This window comes from Pteropus alecto, unplaced genomic scaffold (genome assembly GCF_000325575.1).
Source record: "Pteropus alecto unplaced genomic scaffold, ASM32557v1 scaffold196, whole genome shotgun sequence".
Taxonomy (NCBI): Eukaryota; Metazoa; Chordata; class Mammalia; order Chiroptera; family Pteropodidae; genus Pteropus; species Pteropus alecto.
Genome location: NW_006439717.1, coordinates 6,135,477 through 6,147,956, shown reverse-complemented (window position 1 = coordinate 6,147,956; position 12,480 = coordinate 6,135,477). Strand labels below are relative to the sequence as shown.

Here is a 12,480-nt window from a genome sequence, read left to right as displayed (position 1 = left end):
GAAAGATGACTATGCCCAGTTAGGTAAAATCCCATCTTCTGTCAGATTTTCTCTCTTTTACAGTCTATTTAAAACACATCCTGAAAGGATTTTGTCATCAAAAGACCCAGTACCTCCAAAAGCACAGTTTTAACTTAAGGTTTAGAATATTTTCCCTGTTACTATTATTTTTAAATTTTACTATGCCTAAAAATGAGTATGTAAAAAAGCATTTGAAACATGTAAAAAACAGAAAAGACAAAAAAAAAAGGAATTATTTAAAAGAGCATAACTTAACCAGTTAGTTGGGGTTCCATTGAAAGTATCATATAATAAAAACAAATTTTAATTTTTCATTTAACAACACTAAAGAATGAGGTATATAAATGTTTTAATCACAGACTTTTACTGTATGCAATTAACTGTATTTCACAACTAGCATCTTACAAAAAAGACAGTACCATTGTGCCTGTAAAAAGTACTGCATTAAACAGAAAATTACATTGCCACGTGAAACCACCAAATATCACAACTGTCAGGGTCTACAGTTTTTTTTCTTCAAATGCTATCATGATGTCTTTATGTGATATTTTGTATCCAAGTTATGTGTGTTTTTAAGTTCATTTATATTGCAGAAGTCTCCTACAGGTGGATATATGTTAAGCAAATGACTAAGAGAAAGCAGGAGACCCTAAGAGAATTTAAGAAGTACTGTGTGGTTTCTAGGTTGGATTTTTAAATATAACATAAAACACTTTATTAGTTGTAAACAAAAATGCAAAATCTGTAGTCATAAAAATATTTTATTCATAATTTTACATAATAGTAAGTGGGGCTGTAAATACTTTTTTTATTTCAGAATATTGATAAATGCATAAACTGGCAGTTGTGTCTGAAAATAGGGCATGGTGATTTTCATAAGAATTGTTATATTTAATAAGCCAATTAAACTGATTTAAGATTAGTTATTTCTCAGTTCTGTGCAACAGTTTCCATTTCTGTATTAATTAGATTCATACTTCTATGACCCTGGATTAAGTTTGGGGCAAGGAAACAGTGATAAAACTATTAAGTTAAAGCTTTTCCAAAACTGCAGCTTTTAAAATATGGCAGGTTTCCTTCCTTTCTCTTCTGCTTTTGCCAAATGCTTATAATAATTTGAATTTTAACTTTCTATATAATACAGAAAATACCAGTGTTCAATGACAATAACACTAAACCTGAATTATAAAGCTAAATAATCAATGTTTTATTGTTTACTAGTCTGATAGTAAACATTACAATAAATGAATATTTTGAAAGACAAGCAAAAAAAACAAAAAATAAAAAACAGGTAAAACCAGAAACATAATTCAGGAGCAATAATTTAGTAAAGTGTGTCAAAAACATTGGCAACGGTTCATACAAATTCTTTATTTAATAACAATTTTCCTATTTAACCACACCAAGTACCAGCAGGTGTATTTAAGAGGATAACCATTAAGAAAATTCTGTTGCAGCGATAGTTGATTAAGTTGATCTTTGACTTGTATACATATAACTATTTGTTTCACAATTCTCAAATAATACATATTTAGGCAGCTTGCACTATGTTATAAAAATTTAAATTCGTTACATGCCAATAGTAGAGAATTCAAGAATTATGTGTTAGAATTCACTAAACTAAAAGTGAAAATAGACTTACCAATAACACTGCATAATGAATAATTCAACCACATTTTCATGGCACCTTTAACTGTGAAGACCAAAATGTTAACGTCTGGAAGCGTCTGGTACGCAGAGACTGCAGTAAAATCTAACAAATTCTAACAAATTTTTATTTTATGTAAAACGCAAATTATGGATTGTGCATGAATACGTTTGTCATGAAAATGTGGTACTTGGCATAATCTGTTTATTTGCATGATATGACAGAGTGACTAAGAAACTGGAGAAAATAAACTTTAATGAGATTCTCCATTCAATGATGAGGCTTCTCCTCTGGGTGAAGATGACCTGGACATTCCCCTCTCTGTGTTATCAGAGCTAGAGCCACTCTGACTGTGCTGATCTGCGGAAGCAGCACTAGATGCAGGCGGTGACTTTGTTTTCTCCTTAAAGTCTGTAATAATGACTGTCAGATCTCCAACGGTAACTTCCAAATGCTGAGCACTACTCCGATCCACATTTTTCAATCTTGGCCTAAATGCAAAAGATGATAAAATTTTAAACTAGCTTTTCTGTCTACCAACTTTCTGTGCATATAATGAATAATCAATCAGGTAAAAATAACAAAATGAATACATCTATGTTTAAAGCTCTAGATTCATGTATAACTAACCACAAAAATATCATAAAATGTTCTGACTCATTACCATTAATCAAACCAATCACTAATGAATCCTCTTCAACATGACAAAAAAACTGTAATACCTATAAGTAATGGTTTCTTAATTGTGCTTTTATAGCTTTATCATAATTTTGCCAACAGATTATCAATTTCATTAAAATAAATGTCTCAGAAAAGCAATGACATAGTTGCATCACAGAGGAAGTTGGTAACATCTTCGGCTGAGTTACATGTGGGGCTGCTACTAAGCTTATGTGCATGGGTACAGGCATTAACACTGTTCTGTCGGGACTCACAGCCATTCTGACTTATTAAAGCCCATGCAAGTATCTGTGAATATTGTGAATATCACTTCTGGCTTTATGACTGAAAAAGAAATAGCTCAAACACAAATGTCTTTTAATCTAGTTTTAAAAAAAAGCGACCTCACATTTAAGCTTGTATTTGTGGCCTCTGTGTTTAATTTCTAATATACCTTTCAAACTCAGAAAAACAGTTTTATAATAGTTTATAATAAAGGAGATGAAATCTTTTACTACCACTTTGTATATGAGTGTATCAACGTTAAGAGAGAATATTAACTAGTTAATTTTATTACTTAAAAAGTGCCATAAAATACACTTCAAATTTACCTGGTTTTCTTATGACTGTTCTTTTTGCTAGTTGTTTCCTTTTCACTTTTTTCTTTTTCTACTTTATCTTTTTTCTCTTTCTTTGACTGTGTAGGGGGCACAAACTGCTGAGTAACCTGCTGTGCAACCAACTGGGAGACAGGTCGAGGTTTCCTGTATGCATGTTAAAAAGAAAGGTTTTTTTTTAAATTATTATAACAAGAATATATGATCTTTATGAGGGACTAACTCAAATTATTAGGATATATTATAATTTTCAGGTATAAAAATTCCTCATATGTAAGGTAATTCAGATGTGCAATTTAAAAAATACATTCACATATACATTATTGTCTTTCCTTACTAAAAAATGTAAAATAATAGTTAAAAGTTATAGTCCAAGATATATGATAAAACCATTAGAATATAACTGTTACATAAAACGACATGAAAATTATTAAATATGTATATAAAACTGAATGCTCATAGGGAAGCACACATATAAAATTTAAAAATTAAACCTGAAAGTTTACACTAAAATAATGTTTAAATTTATCCCTCCTCTCTCAGAGAAGGAAATATCTAACCATCTCTGACAATAAGTATTTGTTTTTTCCGTTAAAATCTTTCATTTATTCATTTAATCAATATTTGAGTGTCAAAATTTCTCAGTCCTTATTCCTCAAATCCTTGAATTTCCTTATGTCTCTAGCCACAATCTCACCCTGTCTTTTGACTCTGGAGATCTGCCCAGTCCTTTGAGAAATGCCTACTTACTCACTTATTCATTTAAAAAATATACATTGAGAAGCTACTACAGGAACTGCACAGAGATATCTGAAATGATGCCTGGCTCTAATCTTTGGTGCCAGTACAAGTTGTCACTCTATTGGCCCAGGGTCAAGGATTTCTCCAGCTTTATGTAGAACTTGGACAATAAAGTCAAGTTTCAAAGTAAGTAGCCTCTAAATTCTTAAAATGAGAGAAAGAAGACTGAGGAGGGGAAAAGACAAAGAGGAAAAGGGTGGAAAAGATAAAAATACATTTTAACAGACTGTCTAAAAATGATAGTAATTTTATTGCCTGGAAAATCCTAACCCTATTTTAGTCAGCAGTTATTTTAAAAATCTTTTTTTGTTGTTGTTCTTCTAGAGCAAGACAAAATAGAAACCAATAAGAAGATACTGCACAATCTATTATTCAGAGCTGTAAGGAAGAATCTTTTGAAGGAGGAAATAGGAAATATAGTATATAAAAAAGATTTCAGTAGATGGGTAATGAATTTTGTTTAGAATCTAAAGAGTCTGAAATACAGGAAGGATATCCAGGAAAGATGTCCACTACACAATTTAAAAAGTAGGACTGACAAAGAAATCAAGGTTAGTGATGTAGATTAAGAGTCTCACAAATGAAAGTGCTTTTGAAAGCATGGTAATTAATGGCTAAGCTTATTCAAGAAATGAAGTTTAAAAATAAAAAAGAAAGGATTAAAAGAGTGGTTCTCAAATTTAAGGTACATCAGGACCATCCTAAAAGCTCAGCCCTATGCCCGGTGTTTCTGATTCAGTAGGCCCTAGGATAGAACCCAATAATTTGTATTTTTAACTAGTTTTCAAGTTATGCTGATACCTCTGGTTTAGCTACCACATTTTTCGAAGTAGCTTAAAGAAGTGCAATATATTGATACTGCAGCATAAAGTCTGAGATGGAGAGCAGGGAGTAGCAGAGAAATAAAAAAAGCAAGGCTGGGTGGATCGGAAGGAACCCAATAATGAAAAGTTAAAGCTAAGGAACCTGATTTACCCTTAAAAGATAGATCGCTGAAGAAATTCAACTTTAAATTTTACAAAGATATTGCTGGCAGTAGTCTTAAGGGGAAAGATACTATATAGATGTAGGTAAACTACAAAGAAGCTACTTTAATAGATCAGACAAAAATAAAAAGGACTTGAACTAAGGAAGCAACAGTGGAGTTATTTAAGACAGACTGAAGAAGCAGAATCAGGAGACATGGTGACTAATAAGATGTCACTTCATGATGGCTAATCACTTCTCCGCCCACAAATATTCTTTTAGCAAAATATGTAGAAATCCTTGCCCTCATATAGCCAACATTCCATGAGTTAAATATTAATAAATGCTATGAAAAAATAAAGTAATGAACATAGGGAATGTTGAGGAAGAAGCTGAAATATATTTTGTCTGTTTCCTCTTCTAGAATATAAATCCACAAGGAAAGAGATTGTACTACCTTTATGTACTACTGTAGTACCTAGCATAGTATTGAATAATACTAGATACTTAATATTTGTTAAAGAATGAATAAATGATAATCAGGTTTAATGAGCGAGGTAGATTTTTTTAAAGAAAAGTAGTACAGTATGTCTCTAAGCTTACTCATTGGCCAAGATCAACTACCCACTACACAGAAGTAAACAAGTAATGAAAAATAAGAGCAGCAAGAATTAATTTCCCTTTTAATTATAGTAGAATATGGAAAGAGAAAGAAGCTCAAAGGTGTGGTATGGTTGAGAAAAGATCTGTTTAGACTAGCGCCTAGTGAACAGTGAGTCACCGAAAACTGAGTCACTCCAAGATATAAAATGCCAATGAAGTGTAGTTATCATATGGTCTCTGAGGTATTATTGATCTGAGTCTATTCCTTCTATAATAAATGAAGATTCAACAACTTCTTTATTACATTTTGCATTGTTGCTCCCTCCACCCCAAAATTTAATGCAAAATAAATTTACAAAAATGTTAATGAATTAAACTGAATTACAATAAAATTGCAAACATTAAAATAAATTTACATTCTTTTGAACCTAGAGTAAAATACTGAAGTTTTAAGCAATCAGTAAATTGATGTTAGTTATATAGTAGCCATTATCACTAACTTAAGATACATAATTTATTTATAGTCTCTTTACTTAGTGCTGTCTTTAAGTAAAATTATTTTTCTAGGTTTCTCCAGATTCCCTAATGACCTCAGTTCTCAATTGCTGTTTTTCCCATAAGATCTAAATCTATCAACCATAGATACTCTGATCATGAAGATTTTCAGTAATATCATGTGTGCTGTGGTTAGGTACAGAATATCTTTATAACATGATCAATCACTTCCCCATACCTCTAGCATTTGTCTCCAAGTGGGTACCCACTTACTTTGTGACACTGTTCCTCAACATCTCCCACTTTTATTTGAGAAAGGGATAATCCTAATTCCCCAACTTCATGAATCATAATTGTTGCCAAATCTTTTTCACATTTAACAAGTTTTGTCTCCAGAAACTTCCTAGAACCATTTTTCTTTTTTATATGGCCCATATAAAATATGATCCATTATTCTGAAAAAAAAAAAGTAGAGCATGATTTGCTTCATAAAATCGTGAGGTTGAGTTAAATTAATAATTTATTTCTAAATGAGTTATGAATCTAGAATTCTACTGTGTTAAACTCTCAGTGGTAATAACAAAATACTCAATAAATGTACACTCTCCTGCAGGGCAAAACCAACAGAGAAAGAATAATTAGTTGAACTGGTCAGGTGAAAGACAAAATCAGGAGACAAGCTAGAATACCACCACATCAAACTAGAAATGAAGTAATGGTAATAAGGATCTATTCTATGGTGTAGTCTGGGAAATGGAACTGAAGCAGTGAATCTGATGCATTTCAGGATAACACAACCTAATGTGTGCCTGAATAAGAGGGATAAAGAACTCCCCCCCAAATGGGGGTAAAACTGAAAGAAATGGGAGAATTAGGAAGGATAGAGCTATAGACTGAATTTTCGTATCCTCTCAAAATTCAAATGTTGAAATCCTACTCCCCCAAGGTGATGACAGTAGAAGTGGGACCTTTGGGAGGTGATTTGGCAGGTGGAGCCCTAATGAATGGGATTAGTGCTCTTATAAAAGACACCCCAGAGAGATCCCTGGCCCTTCTGCTATGTGAGGATACAGTGAGAAAACGGCTGTCAATGAAGAAGTATGTCCTCACCAGACACTGAAACTGCCAGTGCCAAGATCTCAGACATCCCAGACTTCAAAACTGTGAGAAATAAATTATTGTATAAATTATTATATCTCACCCACTCTATGGTATTTTTGTTATAGCAGCTCAAATGGACTAAAACAAGCAGTTGCAAGAAGCCAAGAACAGGACTATTCCAAAGAGGAGGGACTGATGAACTTGATACTGGACATGTTGGGTTTGTAGATTTTATAAAATATAAGCAAAGCTGTCCTTAGGGCGGGTGGAAATGTGAGACTAGTGGTCTGATAAGCAACCATGTAACCTCTGTACCTAATGTTGTTACTGATTTTATTTTTTAATCACCAACAAATTTTCTAAAGTAGTTCTCTTTTGCCTTAAGAAAAATGTTATTTATTTGTTCTTGAATAGTTATATCCCTTTCTCTTTTTATCCTAAATGTTTACTAAATGTGTACTATTTCATTGTTTTCATTGTTCATCTTTTTATTCAACCAATGATGGTTGATTTTCACTTAAAAGATTGTAACTTTGCTCCTCTAATACTGGTTTATTTGAACTAGTTTATCTTTGGAAGAAAAGAATCATTATAAATATATATATAGCTGAATTACTGAAATAAAATTTGCTGCTGCTCCCTACAGCTATATGAGCTCAAAGATCCTTCAAAGGGAAATCTAACTACGGGCAGTGAACACACAAGGCAATATATATAGGTTACTACTGAACTGTACTGGATTTCATTAACCAATGTCATAATAATAAAATAGATTTTAAAAAAGAAGATCTTTCACTGAAGGAAAGGGAGACAAAGCTTATCACAATCTTTTCATCATATGATAAAATGACTCATCTTCACTATGCCTTATTAAAAAAAAAGCCGTCTTATCTGTAGGGAGCTTATAAAGTTTAACTGTGATCCTTTTTCTACTTAATGAGAAAAATAAGGAAGATAGTAGGGAATTTTAGAGGTAAAAGACAGTTAACTCATAAAATAAGGGGCAGGGTATCATTTATAAGGTACGTCTTTTTATGTTCAGGAATTTATCATTCGTAGTTTTGACAATAACCTGTAATGCTAAAGATTATGTATAAAGAAGACAAAAAGGTCATCTAATTAGTAAAATAAGTGCCATCCAGCTACATCCCAAATGCACTCTACTGTTATCTTCTTGCTATAAGATTAGGCTATAACTTGTGAAATATGGTATTCAGAAACTTGGGAATCCCTATGTGTTTCTATGTATCCTTCATAAATAGCACAAATAGACTGTGTAAAGTTTGGTAGGTCTGTTGATTTACTGTAACATAAGAAAAAGGATAACATTTCCATAACCATTTAATGGATATTTACTATTCATCAAAATAAAATGTCTGTAGGAGCTGTTTGACCTCCCATGAAGTAGGAAGCTGGTACATGTTGACTTAATAAATGCCATTTCTAACTTTATCTTCCCTCCCCGCCCAACAATAGCAACACAAATTCTGTGTGCTAAATATTTTAAGAAAAATGCTTTAAGCTTCATTGACCTCATCACAATTTAGCTTTGTCAAACTGGACAGGTAAAACAAACAAAGCAAGCAAGATATAAAACAATTACTGGTTCTTTTCTAAAAGAGACAGCATTACAGCTCAGAAAGAAGAAATCTGCTAAAATATATGGTAAATTGAAGCAATTTAATAAATCTCAATGAGTAAAAAAGGCTGAACTAAACCCTAAACCTGCTGTGAGTCTGCTGATACACTGTCAACAAAAATCTAACCAAGGAAGATTTTATAAGCATCCAAGCTGCTTGACAAATTTATTGCACCCTTACACAGCTGGGTACTAGGTAAGGTGGAGATTCAGCATAAACAAGACAGACATGGTCCATGCCCTCATATAGTTTACTTAGCAGATGAGGTAGACACCATACCAAAGTAAACCAATTAAATAACAGTAAATTTTCTTAAAAGCACTAAGAAGAATAAGAAAAATAAGTGTGCTCCCATAGAGAAAATAGACAGAGGACTTATTTTAGACAGGGTGGAAAGACCTTTAGTTCATGTTTTAACCATAAGTACACCAGGAAAAACAGCCATGACCATGGACCCCTTTTTTAAATATATTTTTGTCATTTCATGAATAATTTATAGAAAAGAACAATGAATATTAAAATTTTAAGTAACATTTTGAAGTATAGTAAACCCAGGTTTTCATTCCATAACATGGTTTTGAAAGTATATAGACCTAAACTAGGCAAAGTTCTTTTAATGTAACTAAATCCTCATCAGCTGTTAGGCCTAATCCTAGAAACATATCTATCTTGTAAACACTGGTTTCTTGCTTTCAAGTACATCTCTGACAGATTTTTGGCTTATCTTCTACTTCTTCTTATACTTGCATTGTTAAAACATTTTACTTTAAAAATACTGACAGTTTATATTTTTTTGAAGGCAGCAATTTTCTTTACTCCAAAATTAATTACCACTTTCATTTTTTGACTAGGTACACACACCTATCCTCCAATGTCTATCCACTTATGAATGAATATCAAGTAAATTTTGGAGTCAAAAAACATAAAAGATGAAAGAATACCATCACATGTCCTTATAGCAAAACAAAACGGTTCAGGTTCATTGCTGCAAAGTACTGCATGATAAAATCCTTTCTATGTTGAATGACTACTCATGTGAGAATCTTTATTTCTTTTTTGTCCTTAAAAGTATATTGTTCACATAACAATTCTTGAGTTTGTGAAAAAGTCATCTAGGATATTGTCATTTGAAGACTCAGTCATAGAGCACTAGCTCCATGCAGCCTACCAAGGATACACAAACATAAAGGGATGAAAATTACTTCATGTCCAATTCCTGGATTTCTCCTCCCCAGTCCCTCAGAAGAGCATTTTGTAGCCTGGCTTGCTCAATGACTCTTCCCTTCCCAGGCTTTCTGAGGAAGATCTTACTTGACAGATCAGTTTTGGAAATTTTGTGAAGGAGAATCAGAAGGAAATGAAGTTAGAAAGAAAGTGCTAAAGAAGTTTTGCTTTGTTGAGGGAGTTAGAGAGGTGTTGAGGACTGTAACTTGGGAGCGAAACTATTACATGATGGCAGAGGTGGAAGAGGGAAAATAATAACTAAAAAATGTTGCTAGGGCTATGTGTCTTTTTTCAGGTTTTGAGGAATACAAATAAAGGATATGCTACTTCTATTTTGAAGTTATAAAAAAAAGAATAAATTAATCTGAAAAATTAATTAGCTTTAGTGGTCTGTGCATATTAATATTTGGTGCATAGAACACAATGAAATAACATGTTACTTTTTAAATGGTTAAAATATTTTTAAAAGAAATGTGCTATCAAATATTTGTGGAATCCTCGAAGCACATTTGCAGAAACATGGTTTTCCACACTCCTCTGTAATGCAATTGATTCCTTCATGGCTGTGTTCTATCGCCCCACCAAATGGACTCTAATCCCTACATGAGAAAAGATCACATCTTACCTATTTTCTATATCCCCAGCACCTTGTAAAGTAGCTCTTACATGTATTACATGCTCAACAAACATCTCTAGATATTAACAATATTATAAAAACAAGTTAAATACAATGCATAAAAACTATCAATCATGTGAATACTGGTTTAATTAGGTGCCAACTTCTAAGGATTTGTTTTCTTGAAAAAACTTCTGATGCCACTTTGCTTTTGAGACATTTACTTCTTTTCCATAGAAATGGGATGAAGGGCTTAATGTACATGTTTTTCTATAAAAATTTATTATTAAATCAAAGGATAAAAGAGTCCTTTCTAAGTGGTATTCTCCATCTCCAAATAATGGAATTATCTACTGTGCTAATACCAGGCACTATGTGACTTATCAGCAAAATTCAAATATTACCTATAGTAATGATATTTAAATGTTTTATTACTGTTTTTGCAGCAGAATCATCACACCAACAAAATCTTACAAGGACTCTCAACATATAAAACTAAAAAAACCAACCTATATATATGAAGTTGATGTGGAAATCCCATGTGCTCAGTGCTCACCCTCAAATCTTCCAATTATTTATCTCTGAGGTGTAGCTGCGAGGAATACAATTAGAAAACCACGTATTCACACTACACCAATTATATTTACACCTCAGATTCAATGTACTCTTTCTTCTTGTCACTTGCCTAAGTGTGCTTATAGAATGCAAGGTATAATATTCTTCACCATTTCAAGAATCTATGCAGAGTATTCTAAACGGTCTTTACTCGAAGTTCTATATATATTTGATTTTCAATATCGAACCCTTCTGCAGAACTCCAGAACATAATATTCCCTAAATTCTTGGGAAGTGGCAGCAGGGGAGACTTGATCTCTTGGCAACTACTAAGATAGTCCTTGGTAAGCACAGATAAAAGAGATGATTACATCTGCTATAAAAACTAGGTTAGAGTGTTCAGCAATTAAGTCTCTGAAAAATTCCTCAAATCATTATACATCATCACAGTTCACTTAATTTGAAAGACCAAGGACACTCTCCAGAGATGCAAACAGATCATCCTCAACTTTCCCTCCCCCTTAGCCAAATAAACATTGAGTCCTTTCAATTTTTCTTCTATATTATTGGAACAATTTCTTGTTATCATTTCCATGAACACAACACTAGCCTAACCCCACAGCAGCCTCCTACACTACCTGACTCCTTGCACTCTCCCCTCCAATCCAAGATTACTCTTCCTTACATTCAATTATTTAACGAATATTTATTAAACACAATATTCAAATGACCGTTCCAAGTACTGGGGATAAAGCACTGAACAAAACTTATTTTACTGCATGCCTTTTCTTTTTATTATTATGGGGTGACCCTGATTCTTATTTCACAGAGAAAACAGATTAAAATTGTTAACATTTCTACAAGCTCCCATTTGTGCCCATATACTCTAACTTCCTTATCCAGTCTTATGAAGGCCATGCCTCTACCTGCCCACCAAGACACCACTCCAAGACACCACTTCTCCAAGACACCATTCTTGCTATTATCCCCTTTCCCTCCTCCTACAAAAATATATCCTTTTCTAACAGGTTATTCCTGTCAGCATACAAACACATTATAGTTCTTGCCTTAAAAAAACAGACGAACAACAACAAAAAACTTTCCCTAAGTCCACATTCCTTTTAGCCACTGCACAACTTCTCTGTTGTTTTCTGCTGCAAGCATCAAATGATTTGTCTATACTTACTCTCCACACTTCTTTCCTCCATTCTCCCGTGGGCTCACCTCAGTCAGGCTTTCGATTTACAGAAATTAGTTCTTTCAAGGTCATCAACAATCACTTTATGATATCCATTGGTCAACTGTAGCTCTCACCTTACTTTGTTTTTTCAAGCGGCATTTAACTGAGTTTTCCACTGTTTCACTTCCAGCAAAACTTTCTTCACAAGTCTCTAGAACACTACATTCTTCCAATTATTTTTCTGCCTCACTAGCTACCTTTTCACAGTCATGTTTACTGGTTTCTTCCCTTCTTTCTCAATTTCTAAACTGTGGGGTACCCCAGGAATCAGTCTTGAAATCTCTCTCCTATCT

General features: G+C 33.0%; 1 protein-coding gene across 6 annotated transcripts in view; it reads right to left on the bottom strand.

Moving 5' to 3' along the window:
* Positions 1–353: 353 nt before the first annotated feature.
* YAF2 (YY1 associated factor 2) overlaps positions 354–12,480 on the bottom strand; it is a 63,118-nt gene continuing 50,991 nt past the window's right edge. For 3 of the 6 annotated variants that reach the window (XM_025050284.1, XM_015593142.2, XM_006916891.3), the window contains 2 exons: positions 2,941–3,093; positions 354–2,160 (listed from right to left, as the gene is read on the bottom strand). In XM_025050284.1, coding sequence (XP_024906052.1) covers positions 1,923–2,160; positions 2,941–3,093 — 391 coding nt within the window. In that variant the 3' untranslated portion in view covers positions 354–1,922. Of the gene's footprint in view, positions 2,161–2,940; positions 3,094–6,084; positions 6,242–12,480 lie in introns of those variants that run through there. The other 3 variants (XR_001517323.2, XR_003047798.1, XM_025050287.1) reach the window with 2 other exon arrangements.